At 52.3% G+C, this 26,701-nt stretch overlaps 1 protein-coding gene across 1 annotated transcript; it reads right to left on the bottom strand.

Moving 5' to 3' along the window:
• Positions 1-844: 844 nt before the first annotated feature.
• Positions 845-26,701, bottom strand: WLS (Wnt ligand secretion mediator). The gene is made up of 12 exons (XM_012575367.5): positions 26,461-26,701; positions 15,240-15,512; positions 9,655-9,779; positions 9,059-9,220; positions 8,189-8,325; positions 7,667-7,835; positions 7,415-7,512; positions 6,873-6,936; positions 6,522-6,665; positions 5,170-5,253; positions 3,599-3,752; positions 845-2,994 (listed from the first exon to the last, which is right to left on the bottom strand). The coding sequence occupies exons 1-12, from the start codon at positions 26,564-26,566 to the stop codon at positions 2,885-2,887; spliced, it is 1,626 nt and encodes a 541-aa protein (XP_012430821.2). The 5' UTR covers positions 26,567-26,701; the 3' UTR covers positions 845-2,884.

Below are 26,701 nucleotides of genomic sequence, written 5' to 3'. Positions count from 1 at the left end.
CGCGGCCTGGCTGCAGCCAGCACAGCACGGAGCCACGGGTTCTGCCTAAAGCTCACACCCAGGCCCTCTCTCAGGTGCTGCTTTACCGGGGCAGCCCCTCCTGCAAGGGAACTTCAGGCTCTTGAATGCTGAACTTCGTGTTTGCATCAAATTTCCCACTGCTCCCCGAGTGCAAGGTGAAGAATTATTTAGGTTGAAAAAGTCCTCTCAGACCACTGAGTCCAGTCATTCCCCCAGCACTGCCAAGGCCACCACTGCCCCGTGTCCCCAAGTGCCACATCCGCACGCCTTTCAAATCTCTGTAGGGATGGGAACTCCACCCCTGCCCTGGGCAGCTGTGCTAGGGCTGGGCAACTCTTTCCATGAAAAAATTTTCCCAAATATTCAGTCTAAACCTCCCCTGTTTCCTGTTGTCCTGTCACTTGCTCCCTGGGAGAAGACACCAACACTTTTTTGAAATTTACTTTCCCTGGATTATAGACAGCAAGACAACGTGGGGAGAGCAGGCTCCAAGCAGTGGGCAGCAGCACCGTGAAATATGGCAGCAGATGGAGGGTGATGCCCAAATCAACACTGCAGTGGGGTGATGGCCAACACACAAAGGTCACAGCACAGCTGTGACAGCTCCAGGGCTGGCAGGCAGGGACTGGAAGGAAAACCCTGCAGGGCTGCTCAGAAGAGAAGAGAAGGCTCCGGGGAGACCTTAAGAGCCCCTTCCCGTAATTAAAGGGCTCCAGGAGAGCTGGAGAGGGACTTTTGATGAGGGTCCAGAAGGACGGGACAAAGGGGAATGGCATCCCACTGCCAGAGGAGATAGGAGATGAGGAGAAATTCCAATGGCAAATCCACAATATTGTATATTTTATTTAAATTAACAAACCTACATGTTTTCCAGGTTGCTTAAAGCATTCTGTAAAAACTGAACTCAACCTAAACAAAAAAACCAAAAGGATATATTTTAATAAGACCCAGGGACTATTTCCGAGAAATATGAGTTGGGCTGAGGAATGAAGAAATAAAAAACCCCCACACACACGCACACGCACCCCATAAACAAATTGTTAGTGTTTGACACAAAATTTGGTTTGAAAGCTGCAGCTCCCTGCTCGTGGGGAGCCTTTACAAAATGCAATGCTATAGTCTAAGCTGGAAAAGAACCCACGGACACAGCTATGGGAACAACATAAATATCACGTAAGAACCCAAGGGAAAAGGGATGGTAAAGTTGCAAAGTCGAGTGTTCAGCTGGGAACGCTCCAGGCTTACAGGGATGTGCATCGATTTAATTCACTCCTAATGGAGTAGCTACTACAAGTAGGAACACTGCTTGGACCTGCTTTGCCTCCAGGGGCAGGGGAAGCTGGGGATCCTGGGGAGGGCAAACACAACGAACAGAATTGCTTTAAGAAAATCCAGCAGGAGCTGCAATTAATACAGAGGGAGCAGGTCTTTGGCAGAGGGGTCTGTCCTGACTGGAGGAGCCCCATGCGATGGTGCCCAGCAATCAAACACATGCAAGGTGATCATGCGGTGCCACCCTCTCTTTTTTCATAGTATTGAGCTTTAATAAATGGATGAGGGTAAATGAATAAATTCTGGGGTGGGGATTGTTATGGTACCTGGAATCGTGATGGTACCTGGGCTGACAGGAATGAGTTTCCCCTCTCTGCCTCCCCCAGAATGCTTCAGCAACACACAGCAGCAGCAGGTTATCTTGTGGGGCCAGAACTGGAGGGTGAGTTACATGTCACCAGCAGTTAACACAGACATTTACTCCTGCCTGCTCATGAGGCTCTCTGGACGCTCCAGGCCATGGAAGGTGTGCCTGGCAGCGCAGACCCTTCCCCACCATTTGCTTCTCTGAACTGGGCCCAGCAGGGCTCAGCTCAAACCTCAGCCCGGATCAGTTCCCACTCCCCTCTCTTTGCCCAAGGTCTCCCAGCACGGGGCTGAGTGAGCCTGGTGCCCGCCTCTGCTCTGGGAAAGCAAAGAGCCACATTAGTGCGTGACCAGCGGATCCTTTCAAGTCCGATAATCCCTGGAAGAATCCAGCTCTGCTCCAGCCTGGCAGCGCACAGAGCGAGACTGCCCAGCTCCCAGGGATGCACTGTAACAAAAGGGGAAGGGGAGGAAGCCACAACAGCACAGCAAGCCAAAGGGACTGAGAACAGGGAGGAGCTGGCTGTGCTATCAGCCAGCTGGGAACTTGGGCCAGGAGTGCTCTGTTCTCCTGCAGCTCAGCTCAGCTCAGCATCCAGGCTGGCCATTCCCTGTATCCAGCAAATAGCTGTAAAACCTGCTGAGAAAGCAGTTGCTGCTTCTACTAAAGCCTTACTAACAGTCTACTCCTCTCCCAGCTGTGCTTCATCCAGCGACAGAGGGTGGCTGCAGGGCTGCCCAAAGACTCAGACAAGGGTCAGTACAGCTACACAGTGGTGGAATTAAATGCTTCTACAACAAGGCTCCTCCCCCACAACCAGCACCTTGCGTAAGTTACATGCAGGAGCAAACCCAGAGTACTGAGCACATGCTCCTGCCTGAGCTCCCTGCAGCACCTGTACGCACCAGCACACCCAGCAAATTCCAACCTGCCCCATGGCAGCTCTGCCCCGGCCCCACGTCCAGACCTGTGACTTTGCAACCTCCGTGCCCTTCCAGCAGGGTTTTACGTGCCCGAGTGTAACACAAAATACACAGCCCTCCCCCCAGGAATAACTACACCATAGTAAAGAGTTACAAATGTTCTGCTCGCTGTCGCTGCTCTGTGAATGCACCAGGGACGGGGTGCTCGAGGAGCGGATGTGGCCAGAGGGGTCTCCAGCCAGAAGGACTCGTGTGTCCTCTGCTCCCACCCCAGGCCGGTCCCTGCTGAGGCACCTCCGTGTCACTCCTGAGCCTCCTTCCGAGCCAGCTTGTACACCTCCGTGGGCCCATCCACGTGGGTGATGGTGGTGGTGAGCTGCAGCTCCTCCCCGCTGTTCACCCCCAGGTCACCTGAGAAACAAAGGAGTTCCATCAGTGCAGTCTCACAATGAAATAGGGGCTATTCCAAAGGGAAAGATCCAGTTTATTCCCTCCAGTCGCTCAGCTGCCTAAGCCACAGACCAGCGACTTTGCTGTAAATTATTTTATTTACAGTTATTTAAACAGAAGCACAAGAAACACATTGAGGGGCTGTAGCATGGCCAGAGAATGGAATGGAGCTGGGGAAGGGGCTGGAGCCCCAGAAGAGGCTGAGGGAGCTGGGAAGGGGCTCAGCCTGGAGAAAAGGAGGCTCAGGCGGAACCATCTGGCTCTGCACAACTCCTGACAGGAGGATCTATTTTCTCCGCTCCTCATCCCTCCATCTGAGCTACGCAGTTCCATCTGGGCAATGCTAGAAGGCACAAAAACCACCCCGAAGGTTCCAGCCAGCCCTGGCTAAAAGTCAAACCTGTCTAACCCAGCTATTAATTCAAGTGCCTGCTTGGAAACTCAAACCATCATTTGCAAAACTTTTCAAGGCACTGAGTGGGCCAAAAAAAAAAGGCACAGAAGGCACCCCCTATTTTGTACCTTTGTCCCCACAAGAGCCCTCAGGTCATGTGGGGACATTTACCATTGGACTGGTCTTCACCGTAGTTCTTGTGGGATGGCGCGTACAGGAACATGAGGGCAAACACGTAGAGATTCCACATCCCGTAGATGCCCGTGAAGAAGGCGCTGTTCACTTGGATTGTCATGTCCCCCCACTTCCAGTGGCCTTCTGTCACCTGTCCAGGGAAAACAGACACGGCCAGGCCATCAGGAAGAGCAAATTCCGTAAAGACGCAGCCTTGGAGTAAATCAGTGAGAACAGCATCAACTCAACAGGATGGAGGAAATGGAGTGTAACAGGTTCAGTGAGGCAGAAGTCAGGCTGGGATCCTCCTCTTTGGACTCAGGCTGCAGGGAGAAGATGCTCCTGACAGAGTGATTCCCTCAGGACTTCTTCAGCTCTGATGTCTCATTTACTGTGACCGAACCGCTGCGCTCTGTGATACCCCCGCCACAAGCGTGTGCTCAGCAGAGATTGGCACACAAAGGGCATTACCTGGGGACACCACTGACATCCCAAATATCCACCATCTAAAAATAGACCTTTTATAGCAGGAAAACCAGCGTGAATAATGGGGGAATTGATGTGCTGAGCACGGCTGCCTGAGGAGGGGCCAGGCTGACAGCACCAACCTGCCACACGCTGAGGGCTGTCAACATCCATGAAAATACCATCAATATTAATATTCCTTGAAGATACACAGACTGCTCAGGCTGCAATGTTGCTTTCTGTTAAAGAACAACATAAAGGCCAAGAAGAAAACTACAGTAGCTTAAAAAGGGAGCCAAGGAGATGTTCTGAGGGCTGGAACCCATCTGCCATGGAGCCAGGCTGGGAGAGCTGGGGGTGCTCACCTGGAAAAGAAAAAGATCCAGGGAGAGCTCAGAGCCCTCCCAGGGCCTAAAGGGGCTCCAGGAGAGCTGGAGAGGGACTGGGGACAAGGCAGGGATGGATGGGACATTGGGCAGGAATTGTTCCTGTGAGGAACACAGGTTCCCAGAGCAGCTGTGGCTGCCCCTGGATCCCTGGCAGTGCCCAAGGCTGGGTTGGGCATTGGGACTCGGAGCAGCCTGGGACAGTGGGAGGTGTCTCTGCCCATGAGCTGAGCTTTAAGGTCCCTTCCAGCCCAAGCCAGTCTGTGACTCCATGATTCAAGCAGTGATAAAAGCACATTGGTACAGAGGTGACATCAGAGCTCAGGAGAAACAGGTACAGCTACTGCTGGGCACGGCAGGGCTGCAGTCAGCCCAGGGAGGGTTGGATGCTGTCACATCTCCGTGGGCACACAAAGCCACCCGAGTGTTTCAGTGTGAACAGAACATTTTCCTCTCGCTGAGTTCCCAGAAATGACTAAAGCCTGTTGGCCGATTTCCGCACGGTGCGGCCCCAACGCTCCCTGGGAGCCAGGGGCCTTTGTGCCGGCTCCAGCCTCAGCAACTGCATGGCAGAGCTTCAAATAAACCAAAACAACTTCTTCAAAAGCAGCTTGTTATCAAACATGCTCAGAACAGGCCAGTCCGGTCTGACCAGCGATAAGCAGCGCCAGGAGCAGCTGGGAAGCAGCAGCCGGGGAGCCCAGAGCCACCCCTCACCTGGCTCACGATGAAGAAGATGACGGTCATGGCTGCACAGGCCAGGGTGATGAGCATCAGGAACTTGAACCTAAAAATCAGCCCCTGTTTAGAGAGAAATGTCACTGGTCACATTAACAGAATCCACAAAACCCATTTTTGGTTTTAGGATAGACAAGACACGAGGATAAAAAATAAAAAATAAAACAAGGGTCCAACCCACGAAACCCCAAAGCAAAACAACCTCCACCCACTCCTGTGCCGTGCTCAGCACAGCCCATATCCTCTGCTCCCCACACGTCTGCGCTCCTGCCGGAAGCTCCGCGCGGGGTGGGCACGTCTGGACAGCGCTGCCTTTCCATGACATTTGCCCGGTGACTGATTGAGCAGCAGTTAATTAAGTGGAAGAGGTGGCACGGCAGGCTGCAGGGGGCACGGCTCTTGTAAAACAAACACGTGGCGGGGTCGGTGCCCCAGCGTGGCCTCAAGGTCTCACCACACTCATCCTCAGCCCCAGCCCGGCTGCAGCGATTCCAAGGTCTGCAAAACCCGGCTGCCTAGCACAGAACGGAGATTCCGAGACAAGCTCCTTGGCTGGCAATCCCACTGCCCACCGCCCCTGCTTTCACTGGTTCTACATTTTTACTTACAAATTCTTCTGGTTTTGGGTGAGTGCGTGGGTTTTTTTAACCTGGTTCTGGAATTTAGGTGGAAATGTCAGAGTCTGCGTAATTACCCTGCCACACCACGACAACAAAGGACTATTAATTTAACTCTTCCACACCAGATCTGTGCTCCCAGGATGTCTGGGTGTGGAGTGTGACAGCAGCAGCTCTGCACCACAAACTGAACCCCTGTGCCTCCTGCTAGAGGGAAAAACACTCAGTATCTGCTTCAAATTCTTTCAAGTCCAATTTCCTCATTTTTTATGTGCATTCCTGATGGGTGATAATGACTTGTTTAAAGAAGAAGGGACCATAATTTAACAGAACGACTTTGGGGATAAATATTTGTACCCATGTAGAAGCAGGTTAAGCACTGAGAGTGAGCTCCTCAGGTTTGGCAGCAGGCAAATCAGGCAGGACAGAAGAACATACAAAATCATGGGCTAAAAATGGGAATAATGGGGGGAATGTGTTGTGCTTTGACCCTCCAGCAACTTTGTAAGGAAACGACGGCCCCAAAAATCCAAATTTATACCCTGAAAAACCAGATGGTCTTAGCAAGACCTCCCACTAAACACAAAAATTAATATTAGAGGAGGAGAAATAGAAGTATGAAGAGATTATGGACAAAGGGGGACTCAGAACAGACTCTGAGGCCCAAAATGTCTTTTAAAAACAAGGATTCTGTGCCCCAAGGAGGACCCTTACCTCGTAGTGAAGGCGGCGAGCCTTGCTCATGGCAGGGAGGCTCGACTGCTTCCCACTGATGTTTCTGAACACTTGGAAGACCATAAAACACAGGAAGAGAAAATAGAGGCACAGGCAGATCCCTGCGACTATAATAAAGGCCATCTGTGCAGAGGAAGTTAAGGGAACACGCTACAAATTAACAGGAAATCCTAGAAAACATTATCCAGGTGATTCCCATATTCAGCTCCCCGATGATCTCCTGCAGTGCCTGAGCCAGCCCCTGACCCCAAAAGCAGGGAGTTTGCCCACACCTCCCAGGGACCTGGCAGGAGGGGTCACCTGCCTCTCCCACAAACCAGGGAAGGATACAGCCAGCTCCGTGCCCACCTCGGTGGTCCAGATGCTGTAGAAGGGGTTCTTGAGCTGCACTCCCCTGCAGAGAGCAAACACCGACTGTCAGAGGGCTCAGAGGGAATCACAGAATCAGGGAATATCCTGACCTGGAAGGACCCACAGGAATCATTGATCCAGCTCCTGCCCTGCACAGACACCCCAACAATCCCACCCCGTGGCTAAGAGTGTTGTCCCAATCTTCCTGGAGCTCCAGCAGCCTTGGGGCTGTGCCCATTCCCTGGGGATCTGTTCAGTGCCCAGCACCCTCTGGGGGAAGAACCTTTCCCCAAATTCTGCAGGGGAAAAGCCAGCTGTGCTGCTTTCCCATGTGGGTCAGGAGAAGGTGAGGTGGGACGTGTTTCCACAGCCAGCACACTTGGGAGCATCCACAGGAGCCTCTCCTGGCTCTGGGAGATGGGGCTGTGCACCCAGCCGTGGGGCTGAACTGGTCCCTGTGCAGGAGGTGGCAGGAACCTCTGCTCTGGGATGGCCGAGCTGGGCAGTGCAGCTGCACCCACCTCTCGCACATGTCGAAGACGAAGAGGCAGAAGGAGCCCACAGCGATGGGTCCAACCTGCTTCCAGTAGCCCGAGAGCCGATTCCGCTCGTTCTGGTCCTGCTCACCAGGTGGGGAGGAGGAGAAAAAGGAAAAGTTAGCCTGAAATCCCCTCAGCTGGTGCAAGTCCCCCCAGCATCATTTACAACCATCAGCTGCCAGGTTTTCCTGGAAGTGGGGCTGGAAACCACCTTCCCGTGGGTGTGGCACCCACCATCATGTGCTCCCCGCAGAAGATGATCCAAAACGAGAGCAGCATGGCATAGAAGATGCCCTGTCGAATGTCTCCAAAGAGCAGCATCCAAGTCCAGTCAAATCCAATGGAAAACCATTCCACGGGGATGTTAATGAACGTCATGGAAATTCCAAGAGCAAAGATGACCCTGGAGAGGCACAAACACCATCTCTGCCCATCCCAGTGTGCGAGGGAAGGACAGAGCCCCAAAAGCCAAAGCTGTGCGTGGAGAGCAACAGAAGGAAATCCAGCACTTTTTGGGAAGTGTCACCCCCTGTCACCAAACCCCCTAGGACTAAGCTCCTCCGAGCAGCTCCTTTTTCTCCAGGGGTTTAACAGGAAAGAAGAGAGAAGCTGTGGAGGTAGGTCTCCAGCTTCCAGTGTGCCTGGGTGGAGGGAGGGGATGGAGAAGAGACAATTCCTGTCTCCCAGCCATGGGCCCTGCCTGGGAGCAATGACCACCTCAGTGGGTCCCCTGGGCCACCACGGGCCCCTACTCACTTCTCCAGCAGGACGGGGGCGCGCGTCATCAGCGTGATCCTCCTCCAGTACCACACCATGATGATCAGAATGCTGGGCGTCAGGAAGGTCTTCATGGCAAACCACACCTTGGTGAAGCCTCCGTTTTGATGGATGCCCTGAGGAAAACCAGGGTACAGGGTTTGATAGCATCATCCCGTGCTTCTCCTCATGGAGCGTCAGGAGAGGCACACGTGTGGAAGCGCATCCCAGTGATGGCTTGTCAGAGAATAGGTGCTCACTGGAGCCCCAGGCCACCTGGGCAGGTTCCAGAAGGTCTGAGAACAAATGCCAGCAGACACAGCTTCCATGGTGAGGGAGAGAGGGAATTCTGACACAGCATGGAAAAAGCTGGCAGAATTACTCCCAGACGAGTAACAAGATCCTCATGGAGTCAAGTCACCCCTGGTGGGAAGAGCATTGGCTCATTAACGTGTTTCTCCAGCCACGCGTCCTCCCACCGCTGTCTGCAGCCACCACAGCCGTGGTGGGAGGGCTCCAGCTGGGAAAAGCATCTCTGCTCACCCAGCCTCGAGGGTGGGCAGAGCAAGGATCACTACAGCCTTCCCACACATGGCCACAGCCAACTCCAGGAGAGACCAGGCCCCCTTTGAACCCTGCTGTTCCTCCTTAGCTCCTGTCCTTAAGAAGGACTGTGTGGTGGGAAGCAGAGGACACAGGGAGCTTGGAGCCTTGGGAAGAGGCCAGCTCTGCAGGCCTAGAGAGAACTCCTGAGAAGGGCATGGCATTCCCAGGGAGGAGGACAGTCCCCTGGAGGCAGAGGAGCTGGGGCAGGAGCTGCAGCAGCCTGGGCACAGATGCCGGCTGGCAGAGGAGGGACGGGACGCTCACCACGAGGCGGATGTCCTTGATCTCGCCGATGCCCACGTTGATGCCCTTCCTGTCGTTGACGGGCAGGCGGATGTTGATGAGGTAGTACTTGTGTGCCACGCTGCCGATCTCCATGAAGGGCAGGAAGTCGCAGTCGTAGTGACGGCCCTCGGACTCCACGGTCTGCAAAGGGCAGGAGCAGAAGCACGGCCCTCAGCCCCCGGGACCAGCACACACAGACCCCTCCAGCTGGGAGCACTGGGAGCACCCGGAGCCTGCCTGTGAGACAGTGGCTGAGGGACACTTCTCCTCATGGATTTAATTGTTTAGGATCGCTGAGTAGATATGGTTTGACCTCACAGGGTCACATTTCAGGCCTTAATGGGAGCCTTCCAAGACGAACCCTCTACAGCTCCCTAACAGGAGGTGGGAGCCAGGTGGGGACTGGCCTTGTCTCCCAGATAAAAAGTGACAGGACAAGAGAAAACAGTCTCAGATCATGCCAGGGGAGGTTTAGCTTGGATATTGGGGAAAATTTTTTAATGGAAAAGGCGATTCCGTGGTTTTGTGATTGGAAGAGGACAACTCCCACTCACCCCCACCACCAGATTCCTTACTTTTGGAGAGCCAAAGGTGCACTTCAGCTTCCTGATCTCTATGGCATGTGCTATTTCCTCCCAGTCATCAAACATGTCATCACGATAGGCCAGCGACACATCCAGGGTGATCTCTGCATTTTCCTCTGCAACAGCAAAGAGACAGGAGGTTCAGAAGGTTCCCAGAGTAATTAAAAAACACAACACAAAGTTCCTTTATGAAGATAATTAACAAACTGAAGTTGAGCTATGCTGGCCTAGCTGGAAAAAAACTCAGAAGCAGCCACACACAACAGCATTGATGTTTTCTACACATCTTGTTTAGCTTCAGTTGTTCTACAGAAGGGTTTTGGAGTCCTTCCTTCCTCACCTACAGAACATTTTAGAGCCTTCCCCTGCTCCTCCACACCTGCCCTGACTTGTTCCTGCCTCTGCACATGGCCCAGCTGGCACGCCAGTGACACACACAGAGCTCATGGCCTGGCAAGGTCACACATCCCTGTGGGACCAGCAGCTCGTCCCCTCCTGGCCGTGTGCACAGTGACAGTCCGGGATACAGCTGCTGGGAAAGGTGCCAGGAAGTGCCAGGACACTGCCAGGAGGGAATGAGGCTGGATCAGGCTCATTCAGGCTGGAACAGACTCACTGAGGAGCCATAACTGAGCGAGTTCATGCACTGGAGCTGCAGCTGAGGCTGCCAAGGAGCATCAACACGTTTAAAAACCTCAGGCAAGTCTGTACCAGCTCCACCAGCTGGAAAATCCTCCTGTTTACCAGGCACGGATCCCAGGGAAGGCTGTGAACGAGGAACACGCTCCAAAATGAGCATGTGCATGTTACAGCCCAGCCTCCTTTTGTAGGGCACCAAACCCTTAACAGCCACAGCTGCTGGAAGAGCTCCAGAACCATGCACTGTGGAGAAGCATTGGGAGATGGCTCCAGAGCCATCCACTGTGGAGAAGCATTGGGAGATGGCTCCAGACCCATCCACTCTGGAGAAGCATGGGGAGATGGCTCCAGACCCATCCACTGCAGAGAAGTGTGGGAAGATGGCTCCAGACCCATCCACTGCGGAGAAGCATTGGGAGATGGCTCCAGAACCATCCACTGCGGAGAAGCATGGGGAGATGGCTCCAGACCCATCCACTGTGGAGAAGCATGGGGAGATGGCTCCAGACCCATCCACTGTGGAGAAGTGTGGGGAGATGGCTCCAGACCCATCCACTGGAGAAGCATTGGGAGATGGCTCCAGAACCATCCACTGTGGAGAAGTGTGGGGAGATGGCTCCAGAACCATCCACTGTGGAGAAGTGTGGGGAGATGGCTCCAGAACCCATCTTTTCAGCTATATTTTTGTTGGGAATACGTGGTGGCACACTCATCCCACCGGATGGGAAGGGGCGTGGATGGGATCTGTGGTTGGCAGTTCTATTTTTACTCCCTTCGGAGGTGGCTGGGTTGTGCATCTGATGTGGACACTGCAGGATTTTTCTGAGCATTTTCTGGTGCACGTGATCTGTACCCTCCAGATCCATATGCAGTCCCTTTCCAGAGCTGCCAGGAGTTGGGTTTCCATGAAACACGAATTTACCATCTCAGATCCGCTGTTTAGGAGACCAGCAAAACAGATAAATGGGAACATAAGGTTGAACTTGGCCCGGCTAAAAAGAACCATGAACTCCATTTCAGAAGCCATAAAACCAACTGGAATGCTTGGGATTAAATCCAAGAAAAACAGCTTTCAGTATTTCATTTTTGCAGTCCAAATGCTGCTGCTGCCATGGAGTATGAAAACCAGAAGGCAGAAGATGAACTGCTGCGTGCCTTTCCAGGCCAATGGATTAGAGGCTCCCTCTGGAATTCCATCAGTCTCTCTGCTGGGGTGACACCTCCCCTTGAAAATGAGTTTTGTGCAAAGACCTTTCAGGGCTGTCAACATAAAATACAGATATATCCATATATCCATATATTTCAGCACAGCAGACCGATGGCAGAGCTGTGCTAGTGGTTGGACTCCATCTTAAAGGTCTTTTCCAACCAAAATGATTCCATGATTACCCTACGCCAGCCTTCCATCAGCAACTCACATTGTCCCTGAGGAACAAATGAGAACCCTGACAGAGAACCAAATCTTAAAAAGATTTGTGCCTTATTCCCATTAATCAGATGTTGAACAGACAATTTTCTGGGGAGGGGAGGGTACCCTTTTCCTGCACAGCATTAAACTGAGAGGGAGCAGAATCAGATTTATCAGGGATAAATCCTTCCCTGAGGGTGGGCAGGCTCTGGCACAGGTGCCCAGAGCAGCTGGGGCTGCCCCTGGATCCCTGGCAGTGCCCAAGGCCAGGCTGGACACTGGGGCTGGAGCAGCCTGGGACAGTGGGAGGTGTCCCTGCCATGGCAGGGATGGCACTGGGTGGGCTTTGAGGTCCTTCCAACCCAAATGAGGACAAGACACGCTCCTGGAGGTTTCCCAGCCCTGAGCTCTGTGACCCCCGCACTGAGGGACTCCCTGCACATGCTCCAAGCACCACCAGTGTCATTTTTCCCACTGGCATTTTACTGCCCAGGAGCTTTTCCATGAATCTTTATAGGACAATACTTGCCCAGGATATCTTCACTTACATTACAATGGCCTAAAAATAGTGGAGTTGTTTCAGGAGGGGGCTCTGTGCCAGCTGCACACTAACACAGCTGGCTGGGGAGAAGCCTATGGCAGGCAAACAGAAATGCTGGAATTATTTCCATTACACTTCCATGCTTCACTAGCTCCCTAAAATTACAAAACCTACCAAAAAGCCCAAGGCTGGATGAATTAGAAAAGGAGGCTGCAGCACTCTGCCCTCTCACTGTACACAGTTGCTTTCCAGCTGCAAGGAAACTCCATCTCCTTCCTCTGGACCCCTCCTTTCCCAGTTCTGGGAAGGGGTTTTAATAATTGAGTGCAAACGCATCAAGAAAGGAAAGGGACAGCACAGAAATAGCCTCTTCCTCAGAGGAACAGCCTGAGTCTCTCCCTGCTTTCTGGGAAGGATAAATTCAGCTTCTAAACATCTGCATTCCAAAAAATCTGCGTTTCAAAACCACTGCAAGTCCAGAGGGAGTTCCCAAGGTGAAGGTGATTAGGGCTGGTTGCTCCCCTGGAAAGCGAGATCCCACTGGGTATTCCAGGAGGCCCAGCCCCTGCCAGGCTCTCTCAGGGCACCCTACCAGGGCTGCCCTTTCCCTCTGTCCCACAGCAACCCTTTCTGGCTGGATGAGGAGAGCTGACAGGTCCTGGAAGAGGAGAGCAGACACAGGTTCTGGATGGGGAGAGCTGACAGGTCCTGGAAGAGGAGAGCAGACACAGGTTCTGGATGGGGAGAGCTGACAGGTCCTGGAAGAGGAGAGCAGACACAGGTTCTGGATGGGGAGAGCTGACAGGTCCTGGAAGAGGAGAGCAGACACAGGTTCTGGATGGGGAGAGCTGACACAGGACTGACTCCAGCTCTCCGTGGATGAGGAGTCAGCCGTGAATCACCAACATTTCCCAACAGGCACAGCCCAGCTGCCCCTGCCCCAGGAGGGTTTTGGCACCCAGCACCCTGAAAAAGCAGAATGCAGGTTTACTCTGTGGATTGGCCTTGCTTAGGAGTTGCAGGGGAAGAGGACAAGCAAGGGCAATGGAGGAAAAAAGCAGGGGACAGTTTGATGTGGCTCAGAAACCTCCCTGGTGAAGGCCAAGGGGAACTGGCAGAGCCCAGGACCCTGCGCAGCATCTTCAGACCCTGCAGTGGAGCTACAGGAGCCAGGAGACCAGGATGTGCCCCGGCAGCAGCTTCTTCAGGAGGATAAATCCTGTGCAGTTCCCAGCAGTGCTGCTTTCCTGGATGGTCTGAGGCAGCTCCAAGATGGTTTTCAGGACAGTGACCGGAGGCTCCAGCAGCTGTGGTGTTTTCCAGGAGTGGCCCTGGTTTGGCACCAGCCCCTGCTGGCATCGGCCACAGCAGGAGAAGGCCTGGAGGGCTCAGAGCCCCAGAGAGAAGAAACCTGAATTGTTGCTTTAAAAGAAGAACTGAGGTTATTTCACATCCTTATCACTGTCCCTTTTGAGGAGCTGATCCAAATCACCTGATCAATAAGGACCTTTCATTTAACAGCAGGGGACAGACACACAAGTACAATTAATTCAGACTAACAAGTCTGCTGTTTATTTCTTCAAGAGCTGTTATAACACGATCTAGCAAGCAAGAAATGAAATGTGTTACTAGGTCCTGATATTCTGCACTTAATTACCCAGCAGTGGCCCTAGATGAGCTGTTCTGCTTTGAGATCTCAAAAAAACCTCCCACCTTTGCAGGACTCAGTCACTGAAGGGCACAAAGCCGAAGTGAAGGCTCTGCTCTTGCAGCAGAAATGCTGCCAGAGGCTGGGTTAGCATTCCAGCAGCCTGCTCCAAGGGCTCGGCCAGCTCCTGACTCCAGCACGGTTGAAAATCCTTGGGATAAAGAGCTGTTTCCCTAATGCAATCATCTGTCCAAGCGGAAGGAGGTGAGGACTTAATAAACGCACAAAGCTGCTCTCTCTGCATTTCAGAGATAATTATAGGGATAAGAACACAGGTGAAAGCTTTCTACAATTTCATTTCTAACTTATCTTAATGATAATGCATTAAATCATCCCTGCTCCATCTCTGCAAGTGCTGAAGGTTAGACAGGGCTTGGAGCAGCCTGGGATAGTGGAAGGTGTCCCTGCCCATGGCAGGGGGTAGAAATGGAGCTCTGAGATCCTTCCCAACCGAAACCAGTCTGGGATTTTAGGATAAATAGCTGGAGGAACGGTTCCACACTGAGCAGGAAGGGGCCAAGGACACAAAGATGGCTAAAAAAGCTCCTAACTCCAACTAACTCCCTGAACTGGTTCACCCCGTGGATCCCTGAGCATGGAGCCAGCCCCACAGCCAGGCTGGAGCCAGGCCAGGAGCTGCACACATCCAGCTCAGCCAGTCTGGAATGCAAATTGTTTATTCACTGTAGCTTACAGCTAGAGAGGGATTTTCCCCAAACACTTTAAAACATGCAAACACATGGACAACTTCCCTTCCAGGGAGGGCCAGAGCAGTCCTGCCCTTGCTGCTCTCAACATAATTTTGCAGGTTTTAGTGCAGGATTATTTCTGAGTTTGGGGGGAATTGTGTGCTTTGTGTGTGGGGTGGGGAGGGTGTTATATATTTATTTAGTGTTTATATATATATATATAGCTTCAAATAGAGAGATGGGAAATTAAAGTTAGATATTGAGAAGGAATTCTTGGCTGTGAGGGTGGGCAGGCCCGGGCATCCCTGGATCCCTGCAGTGTCCAAGGCCAGGTTGGAGCAGGCTGGGACAGTGGACACCAGGCTGGTGTCCCTGGCATGGCCGGGATGGCAGTGGGCGGGCTTTGAGGTCCCTCCCAACCTAAACCACTCCAGGATCGGCACTTCCCAGATTCAGGAGGTGCTCCAGCAGCACCTCACTGTGTGGCACAAACACAACTCATGGCAAGAGGTAAAAGTAAAAACCCCTTTAGGGGAGGCAACTGGGAAGGAAATGAGAGCCAGGCAGCAGCTCCCTCTGCCAGTCACTTACTGAGGTCGTTGTCCATCTTGAAGGCAATGTCCAGCTGCATGATGAAGAGCATGAACTGGAACCAGGGGCTCATCTCCTTGCTGGGCAGCGGGATGTGCACAGCGAACACGATGTCGTTGGCCTCGATCTGCCGGCTCACCGCCTCGTCAAAGTCCTTCAGCTTCTTGCAGTGGTTGGGTCCCCAGGGCATCAGCCACTTGGTTTTGTGGTGGTTCTTCCTCACATCAATGCACTTCACTGACATGTAGGGAACAGCTGTCGTGGGGCTGGGAGCTGGCAATGCAAGAGAACCACACTTGTAGCATCTGCAGACATCTGATACAGAGGTTTCCCCAGCAAAACTCGCAGCTCCCTGCTCCACTCTTTGAAGGCAATTTAAAACAAATGCACCCAGTGCTGCTCCTTCACAGCTCTTTGATCTCACAGTCAAGTAATTAAGTTTATTACATCCACAGATGTATGACTGACTTTGTAGTGGGATCAAATTAGGATTAATTGAAGAGCTGGGATCTGCTGCTTCAGTCTCAGATACCTCGGTCACACAAAATCAGCCTGATTTACTGAAATCTTTTCCTTTGCCTGTGCTCAATCAAGCAAATCCACACATAAAGTATGTGCCCAGAGAAACCTGGATGGATGAACTAATCCCAAACCTCGTGGTCCTGCAGGGCAAGATTTACCATGGGGATCTGCACCATGCAAGGCCACACATCTCCTCGGGCAGGAAGATTTTCCTCCAGGGTAGTGAGTGGCATGGGAAATGAGACTCTGCAGAAGGTAATTTTCATGTTGTCATTATCCTCATTCTGATCATCCAGGACTTCTGTTACAGATCACAGACCCCCAAAAACTCCAGCAGCAATAACACCACCCTACAAACTCCCAATATTCCAAGGAGGAAAACAACCCCAGAGTGAGCTTCACCCTCCCAGCTAGGGCTCCTGGCTGCCCCCAGCCCCGCACTGCTACACCCAGATGATTCAGCCCTGGCTCCTTTGTAATTTGGGCACAGCAGGATCATCCCAGCAGCTCTGGAGCCGTTTGGGATGGCAGCCAGGATCCCTGTGGAGCACCTTGCCCAGCGTGCCACCTCGTCACAGGGTGACATCCACACAGCTTCCCATGGGCAGGGAGCGGTGACTCAACGCCAGGCAGGAGGAAGTTACTCAAAAGCCAAATGTTTATCAACTGCATTTTTTCCATTTTTTCACAGTGCTGAGTTTCTTCCAGCTCCAAAAGCACTGGGATGCCGGGATAAGGGTAGGCTCCAGGGGACTGCCATGAGCAGGTGGGTTAATGGTTGGACTCGCTGACCTTGGAGGGCTTTTCCCACTGAAGGGAGCCAGGAGCACTCCCAGATTGACCCCAGCTCTCTGGGATGCATTGTTGCACTGCTGCATCCCAAACGCTTGCTGCACACAGGAATCACACAACACTCAAGACATTAAAGCAACCCCAAAACTGAACAAGTTCTTGATACTAGAATCGGGACATATCCTGAGTTGTAAGGGACTCCCAAGGATTATTGATCCAACCCCTGGCCCTGCACAGACACCCCAAAATCCCACCCTGCGCACCCCTGGCAGCGCTGTCCAAACCCTCCTGAAGCTCTGGCAGTCTCGGGGCCATGCCCATTCTCTGGGGATCTGGGCAGTGCCTGCACCCTCTGGGGGAAGAACCTTGCTCAATATCCACCCTAAATACTGCATCAAGAAACAGCAAAGTGGAATGAAATAAAGCATTCAGCAAACAAACACAAATGAAGCTGCAAGTCCAGGTTACAGGACACTCATGACATGCCCACAGTGCATAAAACATTGTAATAAATTTTGATTCCTCCACCATACACCTCGATGCAGAACCCAGTAACCACAGGTAAAACTGCAGCGGAAAGGGAATATCAGGAATCTTGCTGTGAAGTAAGCCAGGCATTTCAGCCGAGCTCTCTGACACATTCTGGGTAATTTCGAAGGCATTTCTGAATTAAGAGACAGCGTTCCCTCTACAGAGAAGCCGAACGTTTCTTGCTTTGATGCAACTCATTATAGCCATAAATACATGTTTTCATCACTGCCTGATTATGATTTTAAACACTTGGCACGCTCCCTGCAGCCTCCCCTCTGCCAAAGTTACAGCTTTGAGGAGCATGAGACAATTACTATACATATTCCTCGTCGGGAATCGCGCACCAAACAAACGTCGGCACTTGGCTTCCATTACTGATTTGGCTCCTGGCCCATAAAATCCAAGTGAGCGTTGAACCAAGTGGAAAAAAAATGCTTTGTGGAGCTTCAGCCAACTCAGCCAAGAGCATTACAAAGTGCTATGCAAAACAAAGCTCGCACCCAGGGATTTGGGCTGTGCTGTGGTGCCAAGGGCTGCCCCAGCCCCTCTGCCCCCAGCCCGGGGGGTGCAGCAGCCCCACAGATCCCAGGATCTCTGTCAGCCTGTAAATAATTGAATAGCTCTGTGTGCGCTGCCATGAGAGCTGCAGGAATGCAGGTACCACCTGGAGTAAGAGGGGAGCAGAGCTTCCAGAGGAAGGTTTGGCAGGAGCCAGCTCAGCCAGGAGCCCCCAGGAGGGAGTCCTGGCCCCAGGGGCTGGCAGCAGCCATGGGGCAGAGACCCCTTGTGCCAGGGGGCTGGACACCAGCAGTGCCAAGTGCCAAAAGCCATGGGCAGGAGGTGCTGGAGCTGCCAGCACTGCCACAGGATCACAGACTGAAAGAGACCTTAAAGTTTGTGTCATTCCAGACTCCTGCCATGGCAGGGACACCCTCCCACTGTCCCAGGCTGCTCCAGCCCCAATGTCCAGCCTGGCCCTGGGCACTGCCAGGGATCCAGGGGCAGCCACAGCTGCTCTGGGCACCTGTGCCAGGGCCTCACCTCCCTCACAGGAACAATTCCTTCCCAATATCTATTTATCTAAATTTCTCCTAAATTTCTGCCTCTGCATCTCCTCCAGCTGGGCCCTTAAAGTGCCCAGCTCACTGCAGAAATCCCAAAAATGTCCCAAATTACAGGGGCAGAGCAGATCCTGCTGCTCCCTGCAATGGTTTTAGGCAGCAAATACTTGGGAAGTTGGACACCTTCACCATGTGGCCACCACTGCCCAGGGAGGGTCTCCCGTGACTGCCAGGGCCACCTCAGCTGTGCCTCGCTGACTGAAACAACTCCTGTGCAGAATTTCATCCTTTCCATTCAGCCAGGAGGTCAGGGCAGGGTGCTCAGGGCCTGATCCCACTAGGACAGCAGAAAACAAGGTCCAAGGGGCTTCCTTCAGGAGCTAATCCTCAAAGACATAAACCCTTCTGCTTCTGTGGTTTTAGACTTAAATCTTTAGGGGAAAAAAAATACTGAGACAAGTAAGCTCAATTTTTTAGCATTTTTGGCCGGGATATTACATACACCTAGGTTTGGGCAAGAGCCACCATCACTCAGTATTTTAATTTCAATAAATTAAGCAGATCTTCAAAAAGCTGCTGGGATGAAGCCTTAAACACCTCCTTCCTCCTGCCCTCAAGTTGCAGGATTTCCACCCCCTCTCAGCTCCCCAGCAGCCCTCACCTTGGGAATCACATCCTGCACCTTCTCATCCCAGCACCTCCAGCACTCCCATTATCCCCCGACCCTTGCTCCAGCACCATAAACAAGCCCTTTGGAAACTCTCAATTGCATTGTGTCCACACTGATTAAAGCCTGAATCCCCCTGACCTCGGGGGGATTTAACTTCTCCCGGCACCGGGAGCATTCTGCTTTTCTACTCAATTACCCCCTTCGGAGCCAGCCAGCACTTCCCAGCGAGCACACACAAAGGGCTTCTGCTTCATTACCCTAAGCGACTGCAGGGTAGGAATAAACAAGCTAATTTATCATGGGCAGACCCAGCTTTTCCAACTGGAACAGCCAGAACCTGGATAAAACCATCTATGCACTCGGGATTATAAATATGTATTTATTGCAGCATGATTTTTTTCTGCCTCCCTCTTTCCTGACCTCGATGGCACCAGTTTTATAAACCTGAGTGACAGAGACTTTTAATTACTATTTCTTTGATAGTTCTTATTTCATAAAGCTTTCTGGAACACTACAACAACTTTTATATGCAGAATAATTGTATATTTAAATAATCCCACTGCCCACTGGAAGCCCACTCCCCTTGGGAAAGGTTTTTCTTTCTTATATATGACTTCAAACTATCCAGACCAAAATCCTCTAAAGTCCCGGGGCAGCAATTCCATCCTGATTTACAGTGGGAGTTTCCAGATATCCTGTTGCAGCTGAACATCCATATTTCTGTTGTTTCAGAGAAATTTTTTCAGTACTACAGGTTTCTCTTTTCAGGCCATAACAATGAACCGTCCAAACCATCAAACCCAAGTTTTCTTGATCAGAACAGAAACTTTGTGACTGCCCCTGGATCCCTGGAACAGGGACAGGCTTGGAGCAGCCTGGGACAGTGGAAGTGTCCCTGCCATGGCAGGGGTGGGATAAAATGGGATTTAAGGTCCATCCAACCCAAACCACCCTGGGATTCTTGACTCTACAATCCAGTCACATATTGCCAGGTACTCTCATGTCCCAGGGGCTGTTTGTCCTCAAGGTTTGTTCTCCAGTGTTAGTTTTGCAGCTTTGCTACCAGCAAAGCCTCTTCAGAGCAGCACAAACAGAAGGTTTTTCCAATAAATCAGTTTCCAAGGAGCTGCAGGAGCAGCCATGCCCAGAGCCCTTGGAATTGAGGGAGCAGGAGATTCCCAACTCCCTGATAAGCAGCCAGAGGGCTCCTGGGGAACAGAGATAAGGAATTATTCCCTCGGCCCCAGGCAAGTCACAAAGCAGGGAAATCTTATGAGGCACAGCTTGCTGGGAGAACTGAATGAATGATCTCCATAATTCACATCCATATTCAACAGCTGCAACGAATACAAATGAGGTGAGCATGAGTAGAGCTCCCTAAATGCAGAAATTGATACTCAAACACATTTAAAAGAAGAAAGAGGAAAAAAAAACAGGTAAGACTGATTTACTAATTGCCACAGAGAGCCTGATCTTCTTCCAAGTCAGTTTTGCAGTGGAATGAGATGCATTTCCTGCAGCTCCCAGCCAAGGTATGAAATCCTGCACACAGATCCCAAGGAGCAGGAAGAGCTGTTGTTATCCAGCAGCTTTTCTCCTAGCCTGACACTCCCCAGGATAAGATACCTTGGAAACTGCCCGTGCTCAGATATGTGAGGAATTTCATCTCCATGTGAATGGGCTGGTCCAGGCCCTTCCCCACTGGACACCTCCAGCCTTCAAAGGCTTTCCCAGGCTAACAGGGACTTCAAAGGCCACAAATGTTATTTACCAAGGAAAAGGCTTCCTGTGTAGAGGTTTTCCTCTCAAAGGGCAGGGAGGCAGCAGGAGCAGTGCTTGGGTCACATTTAAATCATACAGGGGGTACAGCAGGAGGACTGGCCTCGTCACCTGAGCTCTCCCAGGTTTGGGTTTGGAAGTGATGCAGCTGTGAAAAGAGAAAAACCCAGCACCCCCGAGGATTTCCAACTCCTCAGGCCCCAGCACTGCCGTTCCTGCCTGGGAACTCTCCGTTTCTGGCACTTTTGCCCATTCAGCTACAGTTACAGCTCTTCAAAAGAAGAATTGAGCAGACCTAAACTAAACAGACATGACCTTTCGTGTCTGCTTTCTCCTGGGCTCCCAGCGCCTCTGCCAAGGCTGCAGCCCTGCAGGAATGTGCCTATACACAGGATCCATTGGCATTCATGGCCACGGAGCACCGAGCAGCTCCTGGAGAGGCCCTGCATGAAAGGAAGTCAGGCACACAAAAATGTTCTTTATCCCCAGCCTGAGACACTCTTTCCTAGCCATACCTTGGAAATCCGAGCGCTTTCCCTGTCAAAAGATCAGCTCAGCCCAAGGAAGGTAATGAAATCCCAGGAAAGAAAATGAAATCCTGGAAACTCGGGGCTCAGGAGCCAAATCAGACATTTAGATAATGAGCTGGGATTGTGGAGAGCTGCTCAGCCATGGCCACACATGACTCATTATCTCTCCAGGCCAGACACACAAGGAAGTTTGAGCTCCTCCAGTCACAACAATTCTGTTTTTCCAGCCTCAGCCAGGGAAGGGAGCAGTGAACCTGCACCTCCTTAATCCATCTCCTCAGCCCAGAGGACTCATGTGCTAAATAAATCCCTCCACTTTTCCAATCAGTTAAATTTGTACAGTGTATGGGTGGGCACTGGACTAACAGCACTTCCCTGGGTGTGAGCCTGCTCTGGGTTTGCCCAGACCACAGAGAGCTCTCCGGCACTCCCTGTGCTCGTTTGGACCGAGGATCTGTGATTTGGGATAAGGCATCCTTGGAACCATGGAAGTTTGAGTTGAAAGGGACCTTTAAAGTAACTCATAGAAAACAAATCATTGAAAATTCCCTTTCAAAAAGTTTTTGAAACTGAGATGTTGCTGCACAGACATGTATTTGGGTTTTTTTTAATATATGTATAAAGTAAATTCATATATATAAAAATTCCAGGATGAAAAGGCAACTAGAAAAGGACACCAACAGCTTCCCACAGAGAAAGATAATTTGTAATCAAAAGCTTTGCTTTCAAAACAACCAAGAGGCATCAAACCCACATAAATCCAGTCAGATTCTGCACCCACAACTTCCACCCCGGCAGCTGCCAGGAGGACACCGGTGTGTCCCAGCTCAGCTTTGGCCTGGAGCAGTTGTGGTGACCTCCACTGGAACACCCCAGCCAAAACTCCCAGCAGCAGGCACAGGTAAGTGGATGCTGCAGCTGGTCCAGCTGTGGAATCATGGAATTGTTTAGGTTGGAAAAGCCCTTTTAGGCCAGGAATTGAACTGTTCCCAGCACTGCCAAGGCCACGCCTGACCCATGTCCCCAAGTGCCACATCCACAGGGATTTTAAATCCCTCCAGGAGTGGGGACTCCACCCCTGCCCTGGGCAGCTGTGCCAGGGCTGGAGAACACTTTTTGTGAAGACTTTTCCCAATATTCAACCTGACCTCCCTTGTTTCAGCCTGAGGCCGTTCCCTCTCCTCCTGTCCCTGTTCCTGGAGCAGAGCCCGACCCCCCGGCTGTCCCCTCCTGGCAGGAGCTGTGCAGAGCCAGAAGGGCCCTGAGCCTCCTTTGCTCCAGGCTGAGCCCCCTCAGCTCCCTCAGGGATCCCCCAGCCCCTTCCCGGCTCCCTCAGGGATTCTCCAGCCCCTTCCCAGCTCCCCCAGCCTCTCCTGGGATTCCAGACCCTTTCCCAGCTCCGTTCCCTGCCCTGGACTCGCTCCAGCCCCTCAGGGGTTTGTCCTGAGACCCAACACTTCCCAGCACTGGAGGTGCAAGGTTTGTCCTCGTGGCTTGTCCAGGGCTGTCACAAGGCTGGTGGCATCCCAGGACAGCCACACTGGATCCAGGCACGGCAGAGCAGGCAGGGGCTCCCGGGAACGCCGCGTGCCTGTAAATTATCATCAGCCCCATTCCTCACAAACGATAACAGAAACCATTCCTGGTGATCCCAGTCTCCTGCAATCCACACGTGCCATCGTTTACAGCAGGAGAGTGGAGACAAGGCTGCATTAGGATTAATTTTGTGCATCATGTTCTATCTCCCACTGCTGCATCCCAACTGAACACATCACACACAGCCCAGAAGCGTGACCTTTAAACAAGATGTTTTCCACGAAGGGAGCAGACACCAGGAATCCTGTGGGGTTTCAAGTAGTGACAGCCCCACTTTCTGGAGCCAACAGCTCATTACTAAAGCACGGCAAAGAAACAGCCCAGTAAAATTCTCTTTTTTGTGTTTGCTCCTTTTTGAGCTTTGCAAAGCTCCCTCCATGCATGGGGACTCCACCACTGCCCTGGAGAGCTTGCAGCAGGGCTAGACAACCTTTTCCATTAAAAAATTTATCCCAAATTTCCATCCTAAAGCTCCCCTGGCACAGCTTAAGGCTGTTTCCCCTCATCCTGTCCCTTGTTCCCTGGGAGCACAGCCTGACCCCACCTGGCTGCATGCTCCTGTCAGGGAGTTGTTGGCACAGGAGCTTCCTCCTGCCACAGGAATTTCTCCCATCCGTGTGCATCTCGTGCTTTGCCAACAGACAGCTCTGAGCAAATCCCACCTGAGAGCTGATAACGTTCCTGCTGCTAAATAAAAGAGCTGTTGGAAATGTGGAAGCTGCATTAAAGCTCTGGCATCACACACTGACGGCCCAAAACCGAGCTGGGATCCAGCAGTGGCACAAACCCCCCGATGTGAGGAAAACCAGCTTTGTGGTGGCTGTATCAGGTACCAACGTGCTGCATTTGGGTATTTTGGACTGGCACGAGGGATCTGTTAAAATAGAGCACTTAGTCATTGTTTTGAAACATGACCTAAGTGCCTGCGAGGGGAAAGGCTGGCTGGGCTGTGCAGCCCTGTCCCACTCGTGTACGTATTTTGGGTTGTCTAGACCTGGGCACACCAAAATAACCGGATTTTGGTGTCTGTTGGGTGCTCTGCATCAAACCAGAGCAGGGCCACCCCTGCTGCCAGCCCACCTGGTGTCACCCCTGGGAGCAGCTGTGGGGTGGCACCGGCAGCTCTCCTAGCACGGCTCTGATCCCTTCGCAACGCCGGCCACCGACCCGCTGCTCACCATGAGGAATCTCCTTGGGAATGGCTAAAGGGATCAATCCCAAGCCCCTGGATCAGAGTTTCCAGGGATACAGGGAGCCCAGATGAAGGCAGGCCCCTGGGGAGAGCTGCTCAGCCTCCCAGGCCGTGTGTCACCCTGCCAGATGTTGGGGACCACACCTAGGTTACACATGGAACTCAGTGTTTCACAAGCAGCAGAGATCCCTGGATTTCCAGCTCCCAGGAGGGCTGGCTGGGAGCTGCTGGCTCAGGGATGAGCCTCTAAACTCCTTAAATGCATCAGAAGGGGTAAATGCTGCAGAGGAAAGAACAGTTTGGATGATTGATTAGAGCACTTTAAGTGGGGATTTCCAGGAATTAAAGAACTTTTGGGGCAGCACCGCCTCGGACTTGACCACAGACAGAAGATGTATTTACTCCAGCAGGATGCAGTGACTGAGACTGTGCAGGAATTCCAGCAGGATGCAGTGACTGAGGTCCTGCAGGGCATTGAACTCAGCCCCAAATCTCTGTCCCCAGCACATCCAACCTGTCCCTGCAGCTTTCCAGCCCCACCTGAGAGACCCATCCAGGATGAGAGGGCCTGATGTGGATGCCCAGCCAATAAAGCAGGGCATAAGCCAGCTGAAAAACTGAACTAACATAATTTAAATTCTCTAGTCTCTGAATCCCTTCAAAACTGAGCAAAAACATTTGTCTTTTCCCTGTAAAGCCAACCATAAACATGTGATTGTCACATCTGTCCCCAAATGCCAGCACAAACAAGGCTTTCGGAGCCACACCAACCTTTGGAAAATGCAACTATTTCAATTTAGCAGCAAGAAACTGCTAGAAAACCCTTTTAAGATGAAGTTTGGCTTCTCTGCACAGCACAGGCCAAGAAATTTTATCTCAGGAATCAGCAGTGGGTTCAGTAACCTGCTCTTGAACAAGCTCTTAAAGAGAAAAAAAAAAAAAGGAAGGAAAAAAGCTAATCCTGATAAACTTTGCGTGGTTTCAGGCCTGCAAGAGCAGGAAAAATGAGTTTTAGTCAATACGTGCCAGAGACTCCCTTGTGACAGAGGTGAGGAAGTAAGAGAATGAGGGAAACGGAAGTTTTCCACAGTTATGTTTAGTGGAATGTTATGGTTATTAGAGGCTGATAATTCAAGGCCACGAAGGCAAAGCACTGATGGGCACCAGGAGCACAGACCTTGCTTCCTGAGGAACGGCCGGGGCTATTCCCTCAATCCCTCTCAAACGGAGAGAACAGCCCGACTTTATTCTCCCAACGAAGTGCAACAGAGTTTCAGAGTGAATTTGACCTCGATTCTTCCTAAAACGCTCAGAGCTCCGCAGGGATCCTGCCCGGGAGGAAGAGATGGGATGGGAGCCGGCCCTGCCCCAGGCACTGGGGAATGCCCCGCAGGGCTGGACGGTCCTTCCCGGACAGAAAAGCAACATTCCCACCCTGGAAATGGCCAAAGCAGCCACATCCATGCGCCCATCATTCCAGGGAGCCGGCGCAGAACTCAGCTGCTTTCTAGTAAAAAAAAAAAAAAAAAAAAAAAACAAAAACGAAAAAAAATCCCAGGACTCGCCCCAAAGTCGCTCTCCTCCATCTTCCTCCTTCCATCCCCCAGGGAAAACTCTCCCGGCCGCAGGGCTGTGTCCCAGTTCCCATCGCGCTGCCTTTGGGAATGCTCAGGGATAAACAAACACAATCTGGGCTTTAGAGTCCCGCTGCGGAGCTCGGGGCCCAGAGCCGAGGGGAGCCGGGGATGAAATCCCTCCCTGGGCGGCCACGAGGGCTGTGCACGGGCAGGAACAAACCCAGGCCGAGCCCACGCGGGTTTGGGCTCCTCCTGGAACGGGATCGGGAATGGGGGAAGCTCCTGCAGCGGGAGGCGGAACGGAGGGGACCCGTCCCGACAGAGGTCGGGAGATGGGAGGGAGGAGAGGGGACCCCCCCTGGAACGGGATCGGGAGGGAGTGGGGGGATCCCCCGCAGAAACGAGCCCGGACAAAGCGAGTCCCAGAAAGACCCCAGAGCCGGGACTCCCCCTCCCACCAGTCATTTCCCTTTTTCTTTCCTTTTTTTTTTTCCCTTTAGATTTTTTATTGATTTTTTTTCTCATTCTGGAAGGGGGGGAGGCTTCCTCCTGCGGCTGATTCGGAGGCCGAGGCACGGGGAGGTGCAGCGCCAAGAAAGGAGGAAAAATCCTTTTTAAAAAACCAAATTATTATTATTTTCTAAGCCAACTTTGAAACGCGAAGCTCCCTGCGCGTTCCGTCGCCATACTGAAGCTTTCCCACTTCCCTCTTTCTTTAAGTCCAGGCTGAAACCAGGCCAAAAAAAAAAAAAAAAAAAAAAAAAAGAAAAAGCAACACAAAAACTTTTCCTTGGCCGGCTCCCCCCGCACAAAGGGCCCGGAGCCGGGATCGCTCGGCTACAAAAGCGGATAATGAGATCATGGGAGCGAGTCAGCGATACTGTAACCAGCACTAAACAAGCGGGCAGCGGCGGCAGGAGGAGGAGGAGGAGGAGGAGGAGGAGGAGGAAGGCAGCGGCCCCGGCACTCACCGATGAGCCCTCCCACCAGGAAGGCGATGACTTGGAGCACGAGCAGGATGCCCCCGACGATGCAGAGCTTGCGGGTGCTCATGTTCTCGATGATGGCCCCGGCCATGCTGGCGGGGCTGTGCGGGCCGGGGCGCTGCGGGCGGGCGGACGGAGCGGGGCCGCGGGCAGCGGGCGGGCCCCGCTCGCCGCCCCAGCCGTGATTGTGCCGCTCCCGCCGCCCGCGGCCGCTTTAACCGGGCGG

This window comes from Taeniopygia guttata, chromosome 8 (assembly GCF_048771995.1).
Source record: "Taeniopygia guttata chromosome 8, bTaeGut7.mat, whole genome shotgun sequence".
In the NCBI taxonomy this organism is placed as follows: Eukaryota; Metazoa; Chordata; class Aves; order Passeriformes; family Estrildidae; genus Taeniopygia; species Taeniopygia guttata.
This window is presented reverse-complemented; position numbering and strand designations above follow the sequence as displayed.